The sequence below is a fragment of the Eumetopias jubatus genome, unplaced genomic scaffold (assembly GCF_037043125.1).
Source record: "Eumetopias jubatus isolate StellerSeaLion01/CBP00866 unplaced genomic scaffold, mEumJub1_p1.0 scaffold_11, whole genome shotgun sequence".
Lineage (NCBI taxonomy): Eukaryota > Metazoa > Chordata > Mammalia > Carnivora > Otariidae > Eumetopias > Eumetopias jubatus.
The window spans coordinates 37,835,680-37,861,998 of record NW_028274817.1 but is presented as its reverse complement, the minus strand read 5'-3'; the positions used below and the strand labels follow the sequence as shown (position 1 = coordinate 37,861,998).

The window sequence follows — 26,319 nt, the reverse complement described above, 5'->3', positions numbered from 1 at the left end:
CATAGTGGCTGGCACATAACAGATGATCAATAAGTATGTGTTGAGTTAGTTTTATATGTTGGAAGGAGCTGTGTCTTATTTGTCTGTAGTGCCTAACAAGTTTTCTGGCCTCTAATCATGCCCAATTCATGTTTGATGAGTAAGTCTGTATAAGTCCATTTAACTTGTCGTTGGTGTATAATACTAAAACCAGTGTATAACCTAATCCCATATGTATGACAAATAACAGCTGCATAACAGACTTTTGATTAGAGATGTCAGAAGCATTTTTTACTGGAACAACATCTTGCAATATGAGTAAGAGATTAACTTCCAACATCAAGCCATTGTTGTTTGCTTTTATCAGGAAAAGGAGTTTGAACATGTGGGTGGCTTCTAGTTTCAGCTGAATGGGTTAGGAGTTATGAGTTTAGAAGGATGAGGTCAGTAGTTTGATAAGGAATTGGGAAAGTATTCTGGTAGTAGTTGGAGTAAAGGAACACATGGAATGTTGAGAAGGAGGCTAAGTACTTTTTAAGTCACAGTCTTCCAAGGCCGAGCATTGATACACATTACTTGGTATTTACATCACATAAAAATTTCTCTTATTTAATGAGAAGCATACTACCATATTGTATATAAATGGTGAGCTATCTACATATGTTAAACTAATTACAATTTGTTTTTCTAAGCAGTTCAGCTTTATGCCAGAGTATAGGGTAGATCTGGATGTCAGAAGTCATCAACTGTCTTTTTCTCTTATAGGTTTTTATTTTATTTTATTATTTTATTTCATTTTTTAAGGATTACTATTTTTAAAGTAATCTCTGCACCCAATGTGGGGCTCAAACTCACAACCCCAAGATCAAGAGTTGCTCCACTGACCGAGCTAGCTACGTGCCCCTCTTATGGGTTCTTATTTTAGAGGAGGATATTTTTCTGGCTTCAAGACCTCAATTCTTAATATGAGTTAATGAACTTAGTAGTGGCTCTTTAGAACATCTAGGCTGTGGGAACACTTGTGGCAAAACTGTTGGAATCATTATAGACTGAGCTACTAGTAATGAGAGAGTGGAAGCAAATTTTAAAAAGTTGGTAAAAGATAGCATTATGTATTTTATGCTCTGTGATTGCTCATGAATGCCAAGATGCAAGCAACTTCAACCGGCAGACATCTTTGGCTAGTTGCCAAGGTCATTGCTAATATAGATTGAAAGGTCCTTTCTTGCATGTGATGTTAGTACAAAAAGAAGGAGTTCCTAAGAGCTTGGACAAGTGGCAAATCATATTACAGGGAAGTTGTTTGAATTCTTTTAAGTTTTTAATATCTTTTAAAAAAGATATTTTTCACTTTAAAATTATAAAAATTACATCTGCTCATTGTGAAAAGATGAAATGGAAGTGTGTACCATAAAGGGTGCAAGCTTTGCCAGAGGTAACCATTGTTCGCAATTTGGTATGTATTTTTTCAAATATTTTTCTGCTATTTGGTTTATAAGTTTGGATTGTTGAATTTAGTTGAGGGATAAGTCAGAGACTGGTTTTCAGGTTCATATTAATCATTTTCCTCCCTTTTTTTCTTCCTTACAGGCTTGCTATGGGTGTTCTCCAGGATCAAAATGTGACTGTAGTGGTGTAAAAGGAGAAAAGGTAAGTTTTGAAATGAGCCTTTGAAAACTTAGTAAAACCAGTAAAATAGTGTTTTAATATTTTTTTTAAAAAAAACAGGGCTTCTACTGCACATCTAAGTAAATAAAATGAATTCTACCATACTGCTTATTTTAGACTGCTGTAAGGATTAGACTATATCTCAGGGATTAGCAAACATTTTCTGTAAAAGACTATAGGGTAAATAATTTAGGCTTTGTGGGCCACATAAGGTTTGTGTCACACATTTTTCTCTCATTTTTAAAATAGCCCTTTAAGAGTATAAAAATTTTTCTTAGCTCTTGGACTATACAAAACAGATTATTACTGCATTTGGTCTGAGATTTGTAGTCTGCCAACCTATGATCAATCTGGTTGAACTCACTGACTGAAGAGGCAAAAGAGGGAAGGAACCTAACATCAGGCTACTAATCTGTATTGGGTATCATGCTAGGCAATTTCATATATTTTTATCTAGTCCGTGTAAGTTAATGATTGGTGTATCTCTATTTTTATCTCACTTTTCCCATAGCAGCACCCCTTTTGTATACATGTGATAATTACACAGTAAGTATTGGTGAGGATTAAATAGCATAAACCTAGCCCCTCTGAGTCAGTGACTGACAGTGAAATTAGAAGATTAAAAAGGGATAACGAATAGTGGCCTAAAGAGAATTATGCTAGGAGAAAGGGGATAATGAATTGTGGTCTAAAGAGAATTATGCTACGAGAAAGGGGTTCATACTCTAGTCTCCGCTGTCTGGGGCTCAAATATTTTTTAATGAATCAGTGCATTTTACTAATTATATATGAAAAAGTTTAGGATAGTATCTCAGGAACATATTCCATTTAGGGATATAGAAGGTCTACTAGCACATTGTCCTGGAGTAAAGAAACCTACTTGTTTTGCAATGCTATATTTCCAAGCTCCATTTGACTCACTTCTTCCTAACAGAGCGCCTGTTAATAATAATTGACTAGTGTTAACTAGAACACCTATTTAAGTGACGTTAGTTTGAGGGGAGTAGTTTTATAGTAAGGGTGTGCTTTCTGTAGTGGTAAAAAGACCAAAAGAGATTCATTTCTGATATTGGTAGAGTGACTTTTTTTTAAAGATTTTATTTATTCGTTTGAGAGAGAGAGTGTGCACGCGGAAGCATGAGCCAGGGGGGTGAGTGGAGGGGAGAGGGTTGTTGGGGGAGAGGGAGAGGGAGAAGCAGACAAAATTTACACCTACTTAATGGCACAGGAAAAGCAGGAAAAAAGTAGAGAGGATTCTACCCTTGGAAGAAAGGAAGTACACTGGGCAAGTTTGCATTTATGGGCTTTTATCCTGAGTGCATCCTTCAGTCTGCATGGCAGAGGATGGCTATAACCCAGACAAAAAGCCACAGTCTTACTGGCTTAAGAAGTTAAGAGGACAGAGCTGAGGATGCCAGAATGACTGGAAAGTGATGGGAGATAATGCTGCAATAGAGGGAGGCACAGAGAGCACAGCCCAAAAATTTGTTTGTAAATTCCACCCAAATTCTTGGTTGAACCCTGAACTTTGTATGTATAGGGGAAGAGTCACACAACCCACCAAAAGGAATAGCTGGAAGTCTGCAATAACTGAACATAGATTTAACTGCTCTCCTTTGAAGGGAAAACAAAGTTAAGTGTTAGTTCAGTTAACTATTTCCGAAAACAAAAGTTCAGTACACTTCAGAGGAAGATAAAAAAATCTAGGATGACTATAATATACAATGTCTCATTTGCTCCTAAAACTAACTTACTAGGCATAAGAAGTAACAGGTAAAAGAGATCCATAGTCAAGAAGACTGACTCATGAATGAAAACTAACTCTGAAATAACACAGATGTTAGAATTTGTAGACAAAGATTTAAAGTGATAAGATAAATATATTTGTTGATTTAAAGGGAAATGTGCTCCTATGAGTGAACAAATAGAGAATCACAACAGAGCACTGGAAACTAAAAAAAAAAAAAAAAAAAAAAGGAGGAAAATCTAGATTTAAAAGGCAAAATATGAGAAAGAACAATTCACCCGTTAGGCTTTTAACAGCAGAATCAATGATGATTGAAGAAAGGGTCAGTGAATTTAAAGATGAATCAGAGGAAAGATACAATTTGAAGAAAAAAAGAAAACAAATGCATAGGGCCTCACTGACCTGTGGGACAATATCACATGGTTTAATGCAAATGTAAATGGAGTCCTATAACAACGGGGAGAGAAGTAAACAGGGGAGAAAAAAGAATAATAATTGAAGGGGCAGTAGTAATGACAAGAATTTCACACAGTTGGTGAAAAAAATATAAATTTACAGATATAAGAAATTCAGCACACCACAAGCAGAATAAAAATAAAACTATACCTAGGCACATCATAATGAATCTACTGAAAAAAAAACAGATTAAAAGAAAATCTTGAAAGAAGCTAGGGAAAAAATACACATTACATACAGGGACACAATAATATGAATGATGACAGACTTCTCATCCAAGAGAATGAATACTGTATAACAACGTAAAAACATCAGAGAGTTGAAAAATCTGCCAACACAATTGTTATATACAATGAAAATATACATTAAAAAAAACAGAGAAACAAAAACCAGACTCTTAAATACAAAGAACAAATTGGGGGTTATTTTAATTCCATTTAGGTAACATAAAGTGTTATATTAGTTCCTGTACAATATAGTGATTCAGCACTTCTGTACATCACCTGGTGTTCATCATGACAATTGTACTCCTTAATCCCCATCATGTATTTCACCCCATCCCCCCACATACCTCCCCTCTGGTAACCATCAGTTTGTTCTCTAAAAAAGAGTCTGTTTCTTGATTTGTCTCTCTTTCTCTCTCTCTCTCTCTTCCCTGTGTTCATTTGTCTTGTTTCTTAAATTTGACATATGAGTGAAATCATATGGTATTTGTCTTTCCCTGACTTATTTCACTTAGCGTTATACTCTAGCTTCTTCTGTATCATTGCAAATGGCAAGATTGCATTCTTTTTTATGGCTGAGTAATATTCCACTATATATATATATATATATATATATATATATATATACCACCTCTACTTTATCCATTCATCAACCAGTGGACATGTGGGCTGCTTCCGTATCTTGGCTATTGTAAATTATGCTGCTATAAACATAGGGGTACATGTAACCCTTTGAATTAGTATTTTTGTATTCCTTCAGTAAATACTCAGTAGTGTGATTGCTGGATCGTAGGGTAGCTCTGTATTTAACTTTTTGAGGAACCTCCATACTGTTTTCCAGAGTGGCTGCACCAGCTTGCATTCCCACCAACAATGTAAGAGGATTCCTTTTTCTCTACGTCTTTGCCAACACCTGTTGTTTTGTGTGCTATTGATTTTAACCATTCTGACAGTTGTGAGGTGATAGCTTGTAGTTTTGATTTGCAGTTCTCTGATGGTAAATAATGATGAACATCTTCTCATGTGTCTTTTGGCCATCTGGATGTCTTTGGAAAAAGTCTGTTTATGTCTTCTGCCCATTTTTAAAAAAATAACAGCTAATTTTATTTATTTTATTTTTTTCATCTCCACAAGTGTCCTCTTTAATATCCATTTAATACCCATCACCAGCAACTCTCAGTTTGTTCTCTTAACTATACAGTCCCTTATGGTTTGCCTCCCTTTCTGTTTTTTTCTTATTTTATTTTTCCTTCCCTTCCCCTTTTCATCTGTTTTGTTTCTTAAATTCCACATACGAGTGAAATCATATATTTGTCTTTCTAGGACTTAGTTCACTTAGCATAATACACTCTAGTTCCATCCATGTTGTTGAATTGGCAAGATTCCATTCCTTTTGATGGCTGAGTAATATTCCATTGTATATACACCACATCTTTATCCATTCATCTGTTGATGGACATTTGCGCTCTTTCCATAATTTGGCTATTGTTGATAGTGCTGCTATAGTGCAATTGTTGGGTCATAGGGTAGCTCTATTTTTAACTTTTTGAGGAACCTCCATACTGTCTTCCATAGTAGCTGCACCAGTTTGCATTCCAACCAACAGTGTAAGAGGGTTCCCCTTTCTCCTCATCCTCACCAACATCTGTTGTTTCCTCAGTTGTTACTTTTAGCTATTCTGACAGGTGAGAAGTGGTATCTCATTGTGGTTTTGATTTGGATTTCCCTGATGATGAGTGATGTTGAGCACTTTTTCATGTGTCTGTTGGCCATTTGTATGTCTTCTTTGGAGAAATGTCTGTTCACGTCTCTGCCCATTTCTTAGCTGGATTATTTATTTTTTGGGTGTTAAGTTTGACAAGTTCTTACAGATTTTGGATACTAGCCCTTTATCCGATATGTCATTTGCAAATATCTTCTCCCATCCATCAATTACCTTTTAGTTTTATTGAGTGTTTTCTTCAGTGTACAGAAGCTTTTTATCTTGATGAAATCCCAACAGTTCATTTTTGCTTTTGTTTCCCTTGCCTCTGGAGCTGTGTCTAGCAAGATGTTGCTGCAACTGAGGTCAAAGAGATTGCTGCCTGTTTTCTCCTCTAGGATTTTGATGGTTTCCTGTTTTACATTTAGGCCTTTCATCCATTTTTAATTTATTTTTGTGTATGGTGTAAGAAAGTGGTCCAGTTTCATTCTTCTGCCTGTCACTGTCAGTTTTCCCAACACCATTTGTTCGAAAAAACTGTCCTTTTCCAATTGGATATTCTTTCCTGTTTTGTCAAAGATTAATTGGCTGCATACTTGTGGGTTTACTTCTGAGTTTTCTGTTCTGTTCTGTTGATCTATGTGTCTGTTTTTGTGCCAATATCATACTGTTTTGATTACTGCCACTTTGTAATATAACTTGAAGTCTGGAATTGTGATGCTTCCAGGTTTGTTTTTCTTTTTCAAGATTACTTTGGCTATTTGGGATCTTGTGTGATGGATAGAAGACTGTTTAAAGCATAACAACAGAGCTTCAAAATACATGAAGCAAAAGTGACAGAATTAAAGGGAGAAAGAGAAAAATCCACAATCATAGTTGATAGATCCTAACACACCTATCTTAGTCATTGACAGAACAACTAGAAAAAAAGATCAGTAAAGGCACAGATGATTTGAATTCCATTATTAACAACCTAGACCTAATTGACATATATGGAGTCCTACATCCAATTACAGAATGTGTTTTTTTTCAAAGGCAAATGGAATTATCTCCAAGATAGACCATATGATGTGCCATAAAATGAGGCCCTATAAATACCAAATGATTGGAAACATCAGTATATGTTCTCTGACCACATGGAATGAGTATGAAATCAATAATAATAAAATATGTAGAAAATTCCCAACTGTTTAGAAGTTAGAAAACACTATTCTAAATAACTGATAGACCAAAGAAGAAATCACAAGGAAAATTAGAAAATACATCAAGTTGCATAATGATTAAACTGCAGCATACTGAGAATTGTAGGATGGGGTTAAAGCAGGGTTTGGTGGGAAATAGTTTTAAATACCTATATTAGAAAATAAGAAAGATTTAAAATCAGTGACCTATATTTTCCACTTAAGAAGGTAGAAAAGGACAAATAAATCAAATTTAAAGTAAGAAAAAGAAGGAAATACACAATATAGTACACAATTCTAAGACAGTATAAAACTATAGTAAACTTGATAGTGTGTTAATAGCAAAAGAATAGATATATAGGTGAATGGAACAGAGTTAGAGAGTCCATAAATATATAATGAATTGATTTTTTTGACAAAAGTGCAAAGGCAGTTGAGTGGAGAAAAGATTCTCTTTCAACAAATAGTACTGGAACAATTAGATGTGCATATGCACAGAAATAAACTTTGACTCATTGCTTACACTGTATACAAAAATTAACTCAATAAACTATAGACCTAAATATGAAACCTAACTCAATAAACTATAGACCTAAATATGAAACCTAAATCTAGAAATATTTTAGAAGAAAACATAGGAGAAAATCCTTATGATCTTGGGTTAGGCAGATATTTCTTAGGACACCAAAAACATAATCCATAAAAGAAAAGGTTGATAGATTGTATTTCATCAAAATTAAGAACTTATTCTTTTCTGAAGACATTGTTTAAAGAATGAAAATACAACCCACAGTCTAGGAAAAAAATATTTGCAAATCACATATCTCATAAAAAGTCTTATATACAGAATATGTAAAGAAATTTCAAAACTCATTAATAAAACAAACATCCCAAAATAAAATTAAACTAGAAACAAAGTGACAAAAGCTTTTAGGGTACTTCACAAAATAAGATATGTAGATGGCAAATAAACACATAAAGAGTTACTCAACATTATTAATTAGGGAAATGCATAATAAAATCATGATAAGATACCACTATAAACCTACTAGAATGTCTAAATATTAAAATATATCCATACTAAGTATAGATAAGGATGGGGAGCAACTGGAACTATTATAGATTGCTGATGCAAATATAAAATGATGCAAACCCTTAGGAAAAAAGTTTGACAGTTTCTTTAAAAGGTAAGTGTAAACCTATCAGATGACTGTCCTTTCGTAGGCATTTACCTATGAGAATTGAAAGCATATATCTATATATAAGTAGTACATGAGTTCATGGTAACTTTATTTGTAATAACGAGAAACAGGAAACAACTCAATTAGTATTAACAGGTGGGTGAATCAATAAATTGTAATGTATTTATAGAGTGGAATACTACTCAGCAATAAAAAGGAAAGAACTATTGACATACACCACAACATGTCTAAATCTCAAATAATTATGCTCAATGAAAAGTTACACAAAAGAGTACATTCTGTATGATCCCATGTATATAAAATTCTAGAAGAAGAAAATTAATTTATAATGACAGAAAGTAAGGCAGTCATCACCTGGGGGAGATGAATAGAGGCATGAGGAAAATATTATAAAAGGGAACACAAAATTTTTTTATATTTATGATGCTCACTTCAAGATTGTTTTTAATTAAAGACTTAATTTTTTAGAGCAGTCTTAAGTTCACAGCAAAATTGAAAGATACAGAGATTCTGCATATACCCCTTGGCCCCACACATGCATACATGCATAGCTTCCCTAACTATCAACATCCCCCACCAGAGTGGTACGTTTGTTGCAATTGATGAACCTATATTGATACATCATTATCACCCGCAGTTCATAGTTTACTCTGGAGTTCACTCTTGGTGTTGTACATTCTGTGGATTTGGGCAAATGAATGACATGTATCCATCATTATATTATTATATGAGTATTTTCACTGCCCTACATATATTTTGTGCTCCACCTATTCATCTACCACTCCCATCCCTGGTGACCGCTGATCTTCATACTGTCTCCGTAATTTTTTCTTTTCCAGAATATCATATAGTTAGAATCAGAGTGTGCAGCCATTTCAGATTGGCTTTTTTCACTTAGTAATATGCATTTAAAGTTCCTTGATGTCTTTTCATTGCTTAATAGTTCTTTTCTTTTTAGTGCTGAATGATATTCCATAGTCTGGATGTACCAGTTTCTTTATCTGTTCATCTACTGAAGGACATGTTTGTTGCTTCCAAGTTTTGACAATGATGAATAAAGCTGCTATAAGCATCCATTTGCAGTTTTTTGTGTGTGTGGATATAAGTTTTAAACTCCTTTGGATAAATACCAAGAAACATTGCTGGATCATATGAATATATTTAGCTTTGTAAGAAACTGCCAAACTGTCTTCAAAAGTAGCTGTATCATTTTGCCTTCCCACCAGCAATGAATGAGGGTTCCTGTTGCTCCACATCTTTGTCTGCATTTGTTGTTGTCAGGGTTTTAGATTTTGGCCATTCTAATGGGTGTGTAGTGGTATGTAATTGTTGTTTTAGTTTGCATTTCCCTGATGACATATTAAATGGAGCATCTTTTCATATGCTTTTTTGCCATCTGTATATCTTGTTTGGTGAGGTATCTGTTAAAATCTTTGGCCCATTTTTAAATCAGGTTGTTTTCTTATTGTTGAGTTTTAAGAGTTCTTTGTATATTTCAGATAGTAGTTCTTTATCAGATGTGTCTTTTGCAAATATATTTTCCCAATCTGTGGCTTGTCTTCTCATTCCCATTAACACTGTCTTTCACACAGAAGTTTTTAATTTTAATGAAGTCCACCTTATCAGTTATTCCTTTCATAGACTGTGCCTTTGCTGTATCTGAAAAATTATCACCATACCCAAGGTCATCTAGATTTTCTCCTATGCTGTCTTCTAGGAGTTTTATAGTTTTGTATTTACATCTATGATCCATTTTGAGTTGATTTTTATGAGGAGTATGAGGTCTCTGTCTAGATTCTTGTGTTTTTTTTTTTTGGCATATGGATGACTGAGCAACATTTGTTGAAAAGACAAGGGAATTTTTGTGAGTGATGGATATGTTCATTATTTTGATTGTTATATATGTGAAAAAAAATTTCAAATTGTATGCTTTAAATATGTGCAGTATATTGTATGTTAATTGTACCTCACTAAAACTGCTTTTAAAAAGTAAGTTTAACACACAAATAATAAAATATGTCAATTCTGCCAAAGAAATGTGTCCAAGTGCACACTGCTAAAAACAAAATTTGCTAGACTCCTGCTGACAAGAAACATATCAGATAAAGGGCTAGTATCCAAGTTCTTTACCCTGTAAAGAACTTACCAAACTCAACACCCAAAAAACAAATAATCCACTCAGAAATGGGCAGAAGTCATGAATAGACATTTCTCCAAAGAAGACATCCAAATGGCCAACCAACACATGAAAAGATGCTCCACATCAGTCGGCATCAGGGAAGTACAAATCAAAACCATAATGAGATACCACCTCACACCAGTCAGAATGGCTAAAATCAACAACTCAGGAAACAACAAATGTTGGCGAGGATGTGTAGAAAAGGGATCCCTCTTACGCTGTTGGTGGGAATGCAAACTGGTGCAACCACTCTGGAAAACAGCATGGAGGTTCCTCAAGAAGTTAAAAATAGAGCTACCCTATGACCCAACAATTGCACAACCTCTAGGGGCATGTGCCTCCAATGGCCCATTAGTCAGTTGCCTTGTAGATACGGATGCTTTCTCTTTCTCAGGTGCTGCCTAGGCTGTCACTGTGGATAAGATCTGGTGAAAGCGTTCCTAGAATGAGGTCCAGAGACTCGGACTTCAAGACTTAGAAAAGGAGAGGAACTGTTTGCAGCTCTGCAGTTGGGAGCACAAGCCATGGAGCAGTGAGCCCTCAGGGTTCTTAAAGTTAATAGTGGTGAATTTGCTTTCTGTGATTGGATCTCCCAGGGTTTCAGGGCTCATACTCTTTCTATAATTGGCTATATGCAAGTTAACTAACCCTAACATGTTGATATAATGATATATTAGTATAGATGGCAGCTCTACACGCCCACCTATCTGTGCAGATATGCACATCAGGCAACCTTATTGTATAGATGCTGATAAAATGTAGGAAACCTTACTTGTAGGTTGGCAGCCCTTCTATGCTGGTGTTTGTAAGTGCTGTGGTCCGAACTGGGACTTGAGTTACAGTTCAGTTAATAATCTGAGTAGAGAAATTGCTGGTGTTTTTTTTCTTTATATGATTTTTGTTCTTCTAAAATAACCATGTATTCCTTTTTGTATTAATTTTATGATCAGAAGAAATATAAAATTTTTGATGTTCTAGAGCCCTTTTCTGACTAATTTATGTCATTAGCTAATGAATTGCCATTCTGGATAATCCTGTAACTGTTCTACTCTGGAACAAATCTGAAAACTTATCAGATGGTTTTCTTTTACACTTCTTCATCCCTGTACCATACTTATTTTATGTAACCCCTACAGACCTGGTTTCCTGAATTTATTGCCATCTTCCCTGTTAAACTCTTGATGTCAATATGTTTAAACCTCATTTCATCTCTGATAGGCTTTTTACTTTTATAAGAAAGCAAGAGACTACATTACCATATATGATATAAATTCAGAATGGTTTATGATTTTCCACTTATATCTTGTAGGTTTTCTCATGTTAGTGGATATTATGAATTTAGTATCATTAAATTAATGTTCTCTAGATAGTCTTTTGATCTTTTTGAATCTCAACCATACCCATGCTTGAAAATTCACAAATAACTTCATCACAAATAACATTCACTCTTGTTCAATTGCAGGGGGAGAGAGGATTTCCAGGTTTGGAAGGCCATCCAGGTTTGCCTGGATTTCCAGGTCCAGAAGGGCCTCCAGGGCCTCGGGGACAAAAGGTATGTGCCAGGTTGCCAACCAGTAATACTAGAAGCATGAAGCCATCTTAAATGTGGGACTAGGTGTCAAATCAACTAAGAAGTTACTGAATTATAGCCAGAAATTAATATCTAAATAAAATAATAGAATAGCTAAGAGTCTGTATTTTATTGTTGGTTTTTTAAAAAACTGAATATTACTGCCATATTCAAATGTTTTTGGAAGATGCTGTTAATTGGATGTGGTTATTGGGATCCTTAACAAAAATTAAATTTTGTTAGGAGCTCAGCTGAGCTGGAGAGAGCTAAACTGCCAAGTGTCAGAGTAGCTGATTAAGAAAACAAGCCAAAATGAAAGGAACCGTCCTTTTACTGTGACAGTGTAATAAGCAAAATGTTTAACCAGAAAAAGCACCAAGTTCCCCAATGTTCCATTTTTCCCCATGGACAGTACCAGTGTGGACCTCGCCTTGGGTGGCCAGCAGGAAGTTAAGGGCTGTGCTGTTATCCAACACTATGTGGGCCGAGGAATTGAGGCTAGTCCGTTCTGCTTCTAAAACTGAAGTAGTGTCATTAATGAGTTAAGTACCTTGACTTAACTCGAACAAAGTTGCACACAACTTTTTGGAATTGAATGACCATGAGTGGGAATAGTTGCCTGGAGCATACACAAGTAGAATTGGTAATACCACATGACAGTTCTCCTCAGTAACCAGAGTACCTGGTTTTGGAATTCTCCTCTTAAGTCTGTTTAGTTTGATATGCTCAATAGGAGGGGCTGTCTTGAATATGTGGCAGTCTCTTATCAATGCCCCCATATGTACATGTTACACTGGTAAGAATGTTGAAGGCCTGGCTTTTACAAAAGAAATAATACCCCAGGGGAGATACACACAGTGCTGGTAGTATAAAAACCATTTATTACCATGGGGGTCAACAAGCCAGAAGTCCCTTCTGGTAGGTAGAGTACTTGAGTAGAATTGGAAAATTTGTGTAAGGTGGGCACAGGTATGCCACAGGAGTAGGAGGCCACCATTACTGAGGTCAAAATAGGCCCAGTGGCAGATCCCATTTCCCTTTTCCCAGATGGTTCAGATCCCATCACAGACAAGAACAATATTACCTGTGAGGAGGCATTTTGTTTCTGTAGTCTCAGAGTCCATCTGTGGGAACATCAGGTCCAGTATAATAAGGTTGGGGTACCTGAGGGAGTAAAAAGTTCCATGTTTAGAGAAATGTCGATTTGTTTTATTCAGTGGCATAGCAGTCAGGTATTTATCTATGGGGTTGAATGGTGGGTGACATATTCAACAGTTTGTCAAATTCAGAGTGGCGGAATTTCCTGGGACAGGTATAGCAGTGAATTTGGTGAGGTAGAAATCACACAGGCTGTGCTGTGGGAGAGAAAGATGAAAGGATAGATCCATGCAGCCTTTCTTTCCTGTACCCAGGCTCATGGATCCAAAGGTGCAGTTGTCCTATCAGTCGGGAAGACTTTTCCCCATTGACTGCAGCACAGGCAGTCTCTCCTCTACCATAATCGAGGATAGCATCTTATGTGCATGTTAAGGTAGGGAATGGGAAGAGATAATAGTGAATATTAAGATTCAGAGAAGTTTCTCGGTTTTCTAAAAATAGTTCTTTTGGTTGATTGCCCTTTACCATCTGTAATAGGTGGACTGGTGAACTGATAACGAAAGGGCCAGTTCTGTTCATTTGCCTGGAAAGCAAAAGTAGTCTAAAAACCTTTTCTTCCTAATCTTATTTCACGTAATAGTGGTACATTATGTTATTAGAGTATTAAGGAGATCAAATGGATACTCATCAGGTAGTCTTTCCAATAAAGGAGGAAATTAATTTAAATACATAAGTACTTTTAAACACTTAACTATATCAGAACCGAGATTGGGGGTGAGTGCTTGGGCATGATCTCTGAGGAGGTGACAGTACATCGTGGTAGTTTTGTTAGATTCAAGAGCAGAAGGGACCTGTGCTAAAATTTCTTGAGTAGAACTTTATGCTAAGGAAAAAGCAAGACTCTAAATGACTGCATAGAAGTTAAGTAGATGGGACATTTAACAGAATTTCCTAGGGCTAATGAGGTGTAAAAACAGCAGAATGTTTCTTGTGCACCTAGGAGTGGCACAGAAATAGCAGAGAGATCTGAAAGAGTCAAGTGGATGGAACTGAGCACCAAGTCAGCAGTAATCCATACATACTACTGGCATGGGACATCTCAGTGAATTCCAGCTTGGACGGGACTGTCCCAATCTTCAACAACTTGGAACTCCCTAAGCTCTCCATAATTTAGGCACAACCTTATGAAAATGAGGTGGGGACTCCCAATCGACTGAAGTTAAATTTCAATCATGTTAATGAAGTGGGTGCTTTGAAATAGAAATTAAGCTGAACCATAGGAAAATAAAATGACATTTCTTGCACCTGAGTTTACCCAGGATTAGGGGCTGAGTTTCCTATGCACCATGCTTACTGAGAGGTGGCACTTTTAATAAAGATTTGTGGCAGCTTAAAAAAAGTTAACTGCACCTGAATCCCTTTGAAATAATTTAGCATTAACTAGAATTATTGTACAATAGTATGATAATTTTTTAAAGGTGTGGTGGTATGCATTTTAGATTTAGAAAGTAGTCCAAACTTTTGCTTTGACTCCATTTCAGTATCTATATAATGGGATTCTAAATTTGAAGCCTCTATCTCCGATATGACTTCATGCTTCCCAGCATAGCTGAATTTATACTTTTTATGTGATCGGGTATTCTAGTACATGCATATATGTGTTAACATATATGCCCAGTCAAAAATTTTATAGGATTGTTCTTTAATCTTTATATTCTTATATATGAAAGTAAAGATATATAAAACAAATACATATATAGGAATGTATATATAAAATTTTCCAAAAGATTTCTTTATTCTTAAAAATAAAATTAATTTTTGATAGATAATATATTCATTTTATTGAAAATAAATTAACATAAGAAGGTATATAGTGAAAAATATTTCCTTTCCACCTGTGAACATTAGCCATTGAGTTCTACATGTCCCTAAGAGGTACCAATTTCTAATACTTTCTTGTGAATATGCTCACTAGTTTTTATGAATATGCACATAGATACAAATATATACATGCACATACATGCTTAAATACACAAAGACACACTTTTACCTCCCTTTGTTTATAAAGTGGTAGCATGTTCAACATGTTTGATCTTCGTTTTTCACATAATACACATTGTAGATCTCTCATATCAGTATACAAAGAACCTCCTCATTATCTTTTATAACTGCATTGTATTCCATTGTGTGATAAACTAATTTTTTAAGCCAGTCCCCTATTGATCAGTTAGATAATTTTCAGTTTTTTTCTTCTACAAACAGCGCTGCTAAAATGTATAATTTTAATAGACTTCCTTTCCCCAATAAGGGATTATCTCTGTAAGATTACTAGAAGTGATATTGCTAGCTCAGAGGGTACATGTATTTATGTATTTTTATGGATATTGCCAAATTGCCCCCCAAGAAGTTGTATGATTTATCCTTGGTTCAGCAATATACAAGAAGAGCAATTTCCCTATAGCTTCACCAACCCTATTAGGAAATTTGGCTTTTTGTCAATCAGATAGATGAAAAATGGTCTCTCAATGCATTTAGTTTACATTTCTCTTATTAAGAGTGAGATTAAACATCTTTTCATAGGTCAAAGATTCAGTTGTGTTTTCTATGAACTGTCTTCTATAACATTTCATTTTCCCATTTTTCTAACAGTACTGTTGGTGGTTTTATATGTTAATGAGCTATTTATATATTAGGGTGATTACCTTTTGTGTTGTGAGTTGCAGTTATTTCCCCCAGTTTGTCATGTCTTTGCTGAGTGTGTGTGTGTGTGTGTGTGTGTGTGTGTGTGTGTGTATTTATGTGTCTCTGTGTGTTTTTCAGGGGTCCTTTATGGCTTTTGGATTTGAGTAGGAAATGCCTTCCCCACTGTAGGATTATAAAATAATTTTCCCATTTTTTCTTCTAGTATTTTATAGTTTAATTTCTTCATGTAAATATCTATTTCTAATTCATCCTGGTGTGTGGTTTGTTATATAAGTTCCACCTTTATTTTTTTCCAGATGTCCTCACAAATGTGTCCCAATGTAAATTTCCCCATTGATTTGCAGTGCCGCTTTCAGTATAAACCAAATTCACGTGAATATATGGACTTGTTTTTAGACCTTCCATACTCTTTCAATGATATGCTTATTCAAATATCAGAACAAAACTATTTTAATTATTGATGTATTATGCTGTATTTTTATATCTGACAGGGCTAGTTTCCCCTTACTGGTTTTTTTTCCAGAATGTTCCTTGGTGTTCTTGCTTGTTTATTTTTCCATATGAACTTTAGAGTCACCTTATCCAGTTTAAAAAAAAAGCAACTCATGTTATTTCTATTTTTATTGTGTCCAATTTTAACTAAATTTGTTGAGAATTGACTATTTTTTATGTTGACTCCTATTATCCAAGAACATGGAATGCCTTTCCATTTGTTCTCATCTTCCTTTTTGAACTTTAGAAATGTTTTAAACTTTTCTTCTTATGAATCTTATACATTTCTTATTAAGTTTATTCCTAAATATTTTATCTTTTTTTGCTATTGTAAATTGCATATTTTCTTCCATTATGTTTTCTAACTGGTAGTTGGTATTTAAGAAAGCTATTGATTTTCTCATACTAATTTTATATACAGTTATACAGTTATCTTCCTGAATTACCTTACTGATTATAGTAGTTTTTCATGTGATTTTCTTTGCTTCCCTTGCATACAATCATATTATTTGCAAGTAGTGGTAGTTTTGCCTTATCCTTTCCAATTTTTATACCTCTGTTTTCCTCTTATTTAACCATGTTGGTTAGGGCAACCAGTAAATCTTTGTCTTATTTCTGCCTTTCGTGGAAAGGCACAAAAAGATTCATTAAGCAAACGGCCTTCTGGTTGTTTTACAATAGAATTAGATTTACTTTAATCTCCTTAGAGATGCATGTGTTGTGGAAAGTGTTGATTATTAAACTTTTTGAAAAGCAAGGTATAGTAGGCAGAATAATGTCTACCCCTAATGATGTCCATGATGTAATCCCCAGGACTTGTGAATATGTTAGGTTATAGAGACAAGCAAAATTAAGATTGCAGATGGAATTAAATTTGCTAATCAGCTGGTCTTAAAGTAAAAAGATTATTCTGAATTATCTGGGTATGGCCATTATAATCACAAGAGTCCTTTAAATGTGGAAGAGGGAGGCAGACGAGTCAGTGTCAGATTGACGCAATGTTAGATTCATTCAACCATTGCTGGCTTTGAAGATTGAAGAAGCCCATGAGTTGAGGAATGCTGGCTACTCTAGAAGCTGGAAAAAAGGAAATGGATTCTCCTCCTAGGACCTCCAAAAAGCAACAGGGTTCGCCACTGAGACCACTGTCATACCTCTGACTTCCAGAATTATAAGATTGTGTTGTTTTAAGCCACTAAGTTTGTAGTAATTTATAACAGCAGCATAAGAAACTAATATACAAGGTAACCCTTGTTACAAATGAAAATTTTTATGGAAGCTCCACATAAAACATAAAAATAGAGCTGCACTGTTGGAAGGAGGACTGTGACATAGGCTTCAAGGAACCTCCAGTGGAACCTCTTAAGGTTATGAGTTGTGTAATTTAGAAACCACTGTGTAAAGCAAGATGTCCCAGATTAATAAAACCTATCTAAAGCCTCAGGTGGTGGCCTACTAGCTGTATGGTCCACTGAAATTCCCGTCTCTTGGAGCAGAATTAGGTTTTCTTTATTCCATTTTAAAAAAACTAGTTAATAAAAACTTAGTGAGGCAAAACTTAAAATTCTCAGCAATGCAATTGTAACTTAAAAATGGGTACATAGATTAACACACATGTCGGCAGCCTTTTTTGCATGGAGTCTACAGAAGAAGTTTAGAAAGGAAAGTCTATGGTTCTGTCTTTTCTTTGCTGAGCTCTGCCAATAGAAAGGGCCTTATAAAACAAAGCAAAGGTTTAAAACAGCAGACTCAAGAGCAGCACATATTTGGGCTCAGAAATGATGCTATTTATTACCAGCATGGCAAGTAGGTTGACACAATGTAGAAACTGCCCAGATTTTCAGCATTTATTTGGCTTATGCATAAATGATTTGAGGAGTATCAGTACCACTATTTCATCTTTGTTTTGTATGATTTTCATAATTCATTTTACAGGTACAAAGTTTCTGCTACATGTCAGCAGTTGTCTTCTCAGTAAATAAAGACATTTCTTATTTTTTTTATCATATAACTTACCTCAGTGCTCAGTCTCAATGATAAATGCTTCTTCCTTGGGTATGTAAGTTTCTCACTTTCACAAAGATTCACAAAAAATTAAGTCTCTTATTGTTATAATGTAAAATTAGTTATTTGAGGGCTATTTTAGGAGGAACAAGAACTAAATGTGTTGTATTTTTCAGGGTGATGATGGAATTCCAGGGCCACCAGGACCAAAAGGGATCAGAGTAAGTGATAATTGCTGGATATCAAATGTTTTGTTGGTCAAAACAGAGAAAAAGCAAATGAAGTGTTATGAGACAACTGCAAATGAAGTGTTATGAGACATGCAAAAAGAAAAATACAGTCTTTAAAAAGTTAAATGTAAGAGTTGGTATGTCTACAATTAGCCTTTCTTTAGTATTTTGGTAGTTATCTTTATATATCCAAATGTCTATTTAAACTAATGTAAGAAGATTTTAAATTAGTTTATGGATAAGAAATAAAGTGCTAAATTCCAACAATTTGTCAGTTTATTAAAAATATGTATCATACAAATGATTTAAACCAGAACTTCCCAACCATGTGATCATCTCAGTCCTCTGGGTTCAGAGGGCCAATCACCTCAGGCTGTGTACACTTCCCAGTTTACCATATACAAATATTATCATTTTCTTTGTATATCTTGAAGAGAGTCAGTTTGGAAAGAACTAATTTAAATCACTGTGTTAAAAAGTAACTACTTTGGAAGTATACAACATTTTCTCAATTCTAAGATATATAGTTTTTCATTTTAATGTTCTGAAAACCAGGATTTGTCTCAAAATGGAAGTGCACATTTAGTGTAATTTTTCTGAAAAGCTTTTAGGTTGACATATATCTTTCAGTGTGTTTTGGAATGGGGGGAAACTAGTTTAAAAATAGTCCTGGCTTTTGGAAACTCATATTTAACTTTTCTGAGCCTCTGTTTCTTCATTTGTCAAATTAGAGAGTTAAACAATATAATCTCCAAGGTGCCTTTTAGCTCTAAAATTCTGTGTTCATAGATTGATGAGGCCCCTTAATACGAGTATAATGTACATGGGTGATGACATAACATGTTTATTTATGTGACAGAGACAGTTAAACATTCTGATCCCTTGATCTCCAGAAATTTAGTAGATGTACAAATTTTACATAAACATTAAAAACATTGTTTGTTGTATACTTTTGACAACATATAGCTTGCCTTATGTGCTACTCATGCCTGGTTTTTTTTTTTGAATTTTATTATGTTATGTTAGTCACCATACAATACATCATTAGTTTTTGATGTAGTGATCCATGATTCATTGTTTTCGTGTAACACCCAGTGCTCCATGCAGTACGTGCCCTCCTTAATACCCATCACTGGGCTAACCCATCCCCCCTCCCCCCTCCCCTCTAAAACCCTGTTTGTTTCTCAGAGTCCATAGTCTCTCATGGTTTGTCTCCCACTCCGATTTCCCCCCTTCATTTTTCCCTTCCTTCTCCTAATGTCCTCCATGCTGTTCCTTATGTTCCACAAATAAGTGAAACCATATGATACTTGACTTTCTCTGCTTGACTTATTTCACTTAGCATAATCTCCTCCAGTCCCATCCGTGTTGATGTAAAAGTTGGGTACTCATCCTTTCTGATGGCTGAGTAATATTCCATTGTATATATGGACCACATCTTCTTTATCCATTCATCTGTTGAAGGGCATCTCGGCTCTTTTCACAGTTTGGCTATTGTGGACATTGCTGCTGTGAACACTGGGGGGCATATGGCCCTTCTTTTCACTACATCTGTGTCTTTGGGGTCAATACCCAGGAGTGCAATTGCTGGGTCATAGGGTAGCTCTATTTTTAATTTTTTGAGGCACCTCCACACTGTTTTCCAAAGTGGCTGTACCAACTTACATTCCTACCAATAGTGTAAGAGGGTCCCCCTTTCTCCACAACCTCTCCAACATTTGTTGTTTCTTTCCCTGTCCACTTTTGCCATTCTAACTGGTGTAAGGTGGTATCTCAGTGTGGTTTTGATTTGAATTTCCCTGATGGCTAATGATGATGAACATTTTTCCATGTGTCTGTTAGCCATTTGTATGTCTTCTTTAGAGAAGTGTCTTTTCATATCTTCTGCCCATTTTTTGACCTGATTATTTGTTTTTTGGGTGTTGAGTTTGAGAAGTTCTTTATAGATCTTGGATACCAGCCCTTTATCTGTAGTGTTATTTGCAAATGCCTGGTGTTTTTTAATGAACTGGAGAAGCAGGAAAGAAACGCAAAACCCTCGGTTTTATTAGCAGACATGTCTGTGTGTTATTTTGTATAAATGGATATCAATATATTATTAAAGCTCTTCATAAGAATCATAATGTATCGCATAATAGCTATAGCTACCATTAACTATGTCATAAGCACTGCTGAAACTAAAAAAAAAAAACAACAAAAAAAACTCGTCCATTCTCTCAATTCCCATTTGCAAGTGCCTGAGTAGTCCATGTCCCTCAACTAGAACTTCAGAAGTGCAGAGGAATAAGTAGCCGGATAGTTCCTGAATCCTTGCGTCTCAGCCCAGAGGCAGTCTTGATGTGCAAATTTTAAGACTTATTATTATGGAAATTTTAAGCGTACCCAAATGTACAGTGAATATAGTACAGTGAACCCCCCCATGTGCTCATCACTCAGCTGCAAAAGTTAGCAACATTTTGACAAGTTTGTTTCATCTATACCCCACCACTATTTTGGGGGAATATTTTTAGGTAAATCCCTCATATCATTCATTCCACCAATGAATACTTCAGAATGTCTCTGATAACTACATAACCAGTTTACCATTATTATACCTCAAAAAATTAGCAGTAATTTTTCAAATATACTTTAAAACTCAGGCCTTATTCAGATTTCCACGATGGATGTCCTTTAACAATTGGTTTGTTTAAACCAGGATCCAAGCAAGTTCCACATACTGCATTTAGTTGCTATGTTTCTTAAGCCTCTTTTATTATGCTATTGGAGAAACTGGGTCATTTGTATTGTACTTCATTCTACATTATGGATCTGTTTCTTCATGATGTCATTTAAATTGTTTGTCTGTCCCCCATATTTCCTACAGACTGGAGGTTGCCTTATAAGAGACACTAGAGAACTTTCTGGGGATATAGAAAGAGCTGTATACTTAAGACTTGTGCTTTATACTATATATAAATTATTCTGCAAAATATCAAAGAAAAATAGAAAAAGAATACTGTGTACATAGTGCTGCATACTTACTACTGAATTACATCTTATGGCACAGACATCTGTTATCCCACTTTTTTGATGTTAGGTTTGATTAGTGATCACAGGTATATGGGCCTGATTTTGCCATCAGAATTTCCCCATCAACTTTCATCTAATGATTTAGTATTCATTGATGATCATTGCCCAGATCCATTTTTTGTTCAGAGTTGCAGAAGGGTGATTTTTAAAATTCTATAAATCCTTCATTTATTAGCTAGAATTCTGATTTATCAGCTGAAATTCTAATAGGGTAATGAGTTAGTACACCAGCAACTTTGAGTGATGGTCAGGAAGGTTTTAAGAATTTGTTATTATTATAAACACATGGAATTTATGTGATCCAATCAATTGTACTCATTATTCTTGTTGAAGCCAAAATTATCTTATCTTTGGCTTGTGGGAGCCCCTTTAAATTGGCCCCTGTCCTGTGTCCTTTTGAAAAAACCATATTGATCTTTGATAACTTCCTTGCTTTTTGATACAAGATTCCTCAGCCTCATTTTGTACATTTCCTCTCCAGATCTGAAATTGGCCATGTATCTGATTCTAGGCTCTTTTTAGTGAAAAATGTGATTTAGTTACCACAGTCTAATGATAGGGGTTTTCTTTGCTACTGTTAGTCAATTATTTTGATGTCTTTTCAGTTGACAGAATTAGGAAAAATTTATTTTCTAAAGAGAAAAAATATCATGAGTTTATACTATTACTTCCAATTGAAATTTAAAATGAAAAGAGTTCTGTATACTTTCTCTCTCCCCTGCCACCTTCCCCTCCCTAAGGTGAAAATCGATTCCTAATGACACTAATATAATTTATTATTTTCTTTATCCTACAATGTACCTATGATAACTTCAAAAGAGCAATTTACAGTTGAACAAAACAACAATTTCAATTTTAATAATTAATAATAGAATTCTTAAATGCCATTATTTCTTTGCTGTTCTTTTTTCCTCCTTGAATTGACTGATTTCACTAAGAAAATGCAGTTAAAATATCTGTTTTAAAGGCACTTGAAGTAATTTCTTTCTCTGTATGGTTTATGTCAACAACCAGATATATATTAAGTTCATTGGTTCTAGTTTGTTTTCAATTTTTAGTAGTTTTCTCTTTTTACCTCTTAATTTTTTATTTTTAATTACTTAAAATATTTACATTGTTCTCTAATAACGGTATAGTCAGAGATGCTTCCCATCCATTCTTGCCATTCCCCCATTCTTTTGCCTCTTTCTCCCTACCTCTTTCCCCCAGCCATAATTATTTTTATTATTTTTTGTTTATCTTTTCATTGTTTTGTATCATCACCCTTCTTATAAAAGTGTAGCATATTATATATGCTACTTACACTTTGTTTCTTGTACTTACAACATTATGTCCTCGAGATTACTACATATTTCAGTGCACAGAGATCTTTCTCATTGTTTTTAAGGGCTACATAGGTTTGCATTTTGTGGATGTACCATAATTTATTTAGTCATGCCCCTATTGTTTCTAGTGTTTAGCTATAATTGTGGTTATATGGTCACTTCTTTTTTTTTACGATTTTATTTATTTATTTATTTGAGAGGGAGGGAGGGAGAAAGAGAGAGAGAATACATGAGCGGGGGAGGGAGAAGCAGACTCCCTGCTGAGCAGGGAGCCTGACAAGGGATTGATCCCAGGACCCTGGGATCATGTCCTGAGCTGAAGGCAGACGCCCAACCAACTGAGTCACCCAGGTGTCCCTATATGGTCATTTCTAAACTTTAGTAACAACAATGCTGTAATCAATAACCTTGAAATTCAGATTTTGTTTCATAATTTCTAGTGTAACTTTGGGGTAGGTTCTTAGAAATGGTTTGCTTCAAAGGGTAAAAACGTGTAATTTTGCTAGATATTTCAAATTTCTCTCCCTGATGTTTGATTCCTATTAGCTGTGTATAAGAGTACCTCTTTCCCAGAGTCTTACCTAGAGAGAATATTGTCAAATTTGTATTTTTGCCAATTCTGACAGGGAAATTTGATTGAAGAATTTTTGGAGTGATCACATTGATGTTCTTAGGAGCAGATATTTTTGCCACTTCCCCATCCCCTGCTAAATTCAGTATTCATCACAAACCTGAGAGAACCACTTTATCTTTTAGAAAAGACATTTCTTCCCCTTATTTGCCTGCTCCTGCTTACGTGCAATGAAGACAGTGTTCCCTCAAATAGGAGTTTCTTCTATAGTTTCCTATAAAAGAGACTTTTAAACACGTGTAGGAGGTTTTATTTTTTCTATAGAGAGAATGAATGGTAATCATCAATGAGACACATTTGTCCATTGCTATTCTAAATGTAATTTTCCATAATTCCCTTAGGTAGGATATAATTTTATTCTTACTGATTGTTGTTTGGTTCAAGGAATTTATTTCTTATTATAGGGTCCTCCTGGACTTCCTGGATTTCCAGGGACACCAGGTCTTCCTGTAAGTAGAATTTGGCTTTTTAATTGAAAATTCCTGCAAAAGTAATCTAAGAAATATTATACATGTGTTATATCCCTTTTCAAAGGGAATGCCAGGCCATGATGGGGCCCCAGGACCTCAAGGTATCCCTGGATGCAATGGAACCAAGGTGAGATTTTTTTTCAACTTAATCTTAGGCAATATGCCTGATAGTAATAGATTTTATTTTTTTATTTTTGTTTTTTAAAGATTTTATTTATTTATTTGACAGAGAGAGACACAGCAAGAGAGGGAACACAAGCAGGGGGAGCGGGAGAGGGAGAAGCAGGCTCCCCGCAGAGCAGGGAGCCTGATGTGGGGCTCGATCCCAGGACCCTGGGATCATGACCTGAGCTGAAGGCAGACGCTTAATGACTGAGCCACCCAGGCACCCCCCGATAGTAATAGATTTTAAAGTTTAAGGAAATCAATATGAAGAATGTTAGAGATATAGTAGCTTCATGTCTAAGACATACATAGGGTATGTTCTGAGTTAACATTTTCAATATTGAAACATCAATAATTCTTTAGACATGTATAATCAGCTGAGATATTACATTGGATTGAAGGTTTTACTGAATCCTATTTTTTTAAAGATTTTATTTATTTGACAGAGAGAGTGAGAGAGCATAAGCAGGGGGAACAGTAGAGGGAGAGGGAGAGGCAGACTCCCCACTGATCAGGGAGCCCGATGTGGGGCTCGATCCCAGGACCCTAGGATCGAGCCCGATGTGGGGCTCGATCCCAGGACCCTAGGGTCATGACCTGAGCTGAAGGCAGACGCTTAACCATCTGAGCCACCCAGGCGCCCCTGAATCCTATTTTGACTTTAGTGTAAAGTAGGATGAAAGTTAAAAAGGAATTAGGATATGTAAGTTTCAAATATTATATAAGTTGTTAAGAGTAATACTTAATGACTGTCATTCATTAGCTTTGCCTTTTTAAAAACTAGGTACAAGGTAAGTTTTCGAAAATTCATGTTTTTGAATTTTTTTTTACCTTGCCTAATAACTTTCTTAAGAAAAATCCTAAAAATCTACCTGCAATACAGGACATTAATTTTTACTATAAATTGTTAGTATGAAAACAGAAACTCTTCTCCATCAGCTAAAATGATGAATTTAACAATTTAAAAAGAAAAATAAAACCTTATATATGAAAAACATTTTTTCCTGGCCCACTTTTCTTATCTTCCTTCAACTGTTTGGATTTATTATAAAGTGATAGCAAGGATAAAAAATGAGGAAAATTTGCTTTTTTGACCGTTTGTTTATCATAGCCTCTGTTCTTATTCCCTCACTTTTCTCCTTTTCCTATCTATTAATGCAATATGTTATTATTTTCTGTATATCCTTTTGGCATTTTCCATTCTGCATGTGATATTCTGTGGAACTGTTCATAAAATAGCCTCGATCCTTCTAACTAAATGGCATGTGTCAGATTTTGTATTAGGGTACATATTTAAAATAACTTGAACAAACTATTTTGTATTATGAAGGCTATATTTTGTGATAATTATTGTAGTATATACTTGAAGGCAATAAAATTATTTTTACCTCCAATATTTCTCCCAGTCAGTGTGACTCTTGCCAGTAACAACAACAACAACAACAATATATTTTTGGCAGGGGGTGCGGATTTGTGAGGCTTACTTGAGTTCTTCATTTCAGCTGGGGCAGCCTTACAGTGATGGGACCAATGTGGAGTAGTTTGCATGGAACATTGTTTTTAAAGTGGGCTACATTCTTGTGCCATTCTGATTATTTGTTTGTTTGCCAGCATGCCTTGAGCAACAGAAAGACCACTAGCCAAAGTTTTTAAATTTGAAGACCAGTGTATCCACAATATGTATAGTATGCTATATGATGAAAGAGATCTTTTTCTTTCTTGTTGTAAAGTAGCACCTTAGTAGATCTCATGATTAGTTTATGTGTGAGGCCCCCAATTATGTGAGCAACAAATTTTTAAATGGAATTTATTATGTATACTTTCAGATTAAATGTTTTTTTAAAATATTTCTTACTATTTAACTAATAGCATGAGCCCTAGAGATGGAATCAGAATATATGGGTTCTTTTGTTTTCTGTCTTCTAAACTTGATGTACAGGCCATTTCCTTTCTCTCTGGGCCTATTTTTCCCATATGTAAAAAGTGATGGAGAGAGGAGTACTGGACAAGGTAACTCAAAGGCCCACAGCTGTAATAATCTTACCCTTTTAAACCTTTGAGAAGAATGTCTCTAGGATTACCATGGCATGTAGGTATTAGAAAGGAGGTTGCACTGGGGTTCTTCTACAGCAATTTTACTTTTGTTTTCTAAACCAAATGTCCATATTAGTACTTCACAATACTGAGTGAGAAAAATTGGGTGCCTAGCAAACGTAATGACCTG

The 26,319-nt window shown here is 35.1% G+C and overlaps 1 protein-coding gene across 2 annotated transcripts in view; it reads left to right on the top strand.

Annotated features, from left to right (window-relative positions):
• The window catches only part of COL4A5 (collagen type IV alpha 5 chain), a 227,603-nt gene that overhangs the window by 92,741 nt on the left and 108,543 nt on the right, over nt 1-26,319 (top strand). For both annotated transcript variants that reach the window (XM_028089734.1, XM_028089732.2), the window contains exons 2-6: nt 1,570-1,629; nt 11,801-11,890; nt 18,382-18,426; nt 23,865-23,909; nt 23,995-24,057. In XM_028089734.1, coding sequence (XP_027945535.1) covers nt 1,570-1,629; nt 11,801-11,890; nt 18,382-18,426; nt 23,865-23,909; nt 23,995-24,057 — 303 coding nt within the window. The remainder of the gene's footprint in view (nt 1-1,569; nt 1,630-11,800; nt 11,891-18,381; nt 18,427-23,864; nt 23,910-23,994; nt 24,058-26,319) is intronic.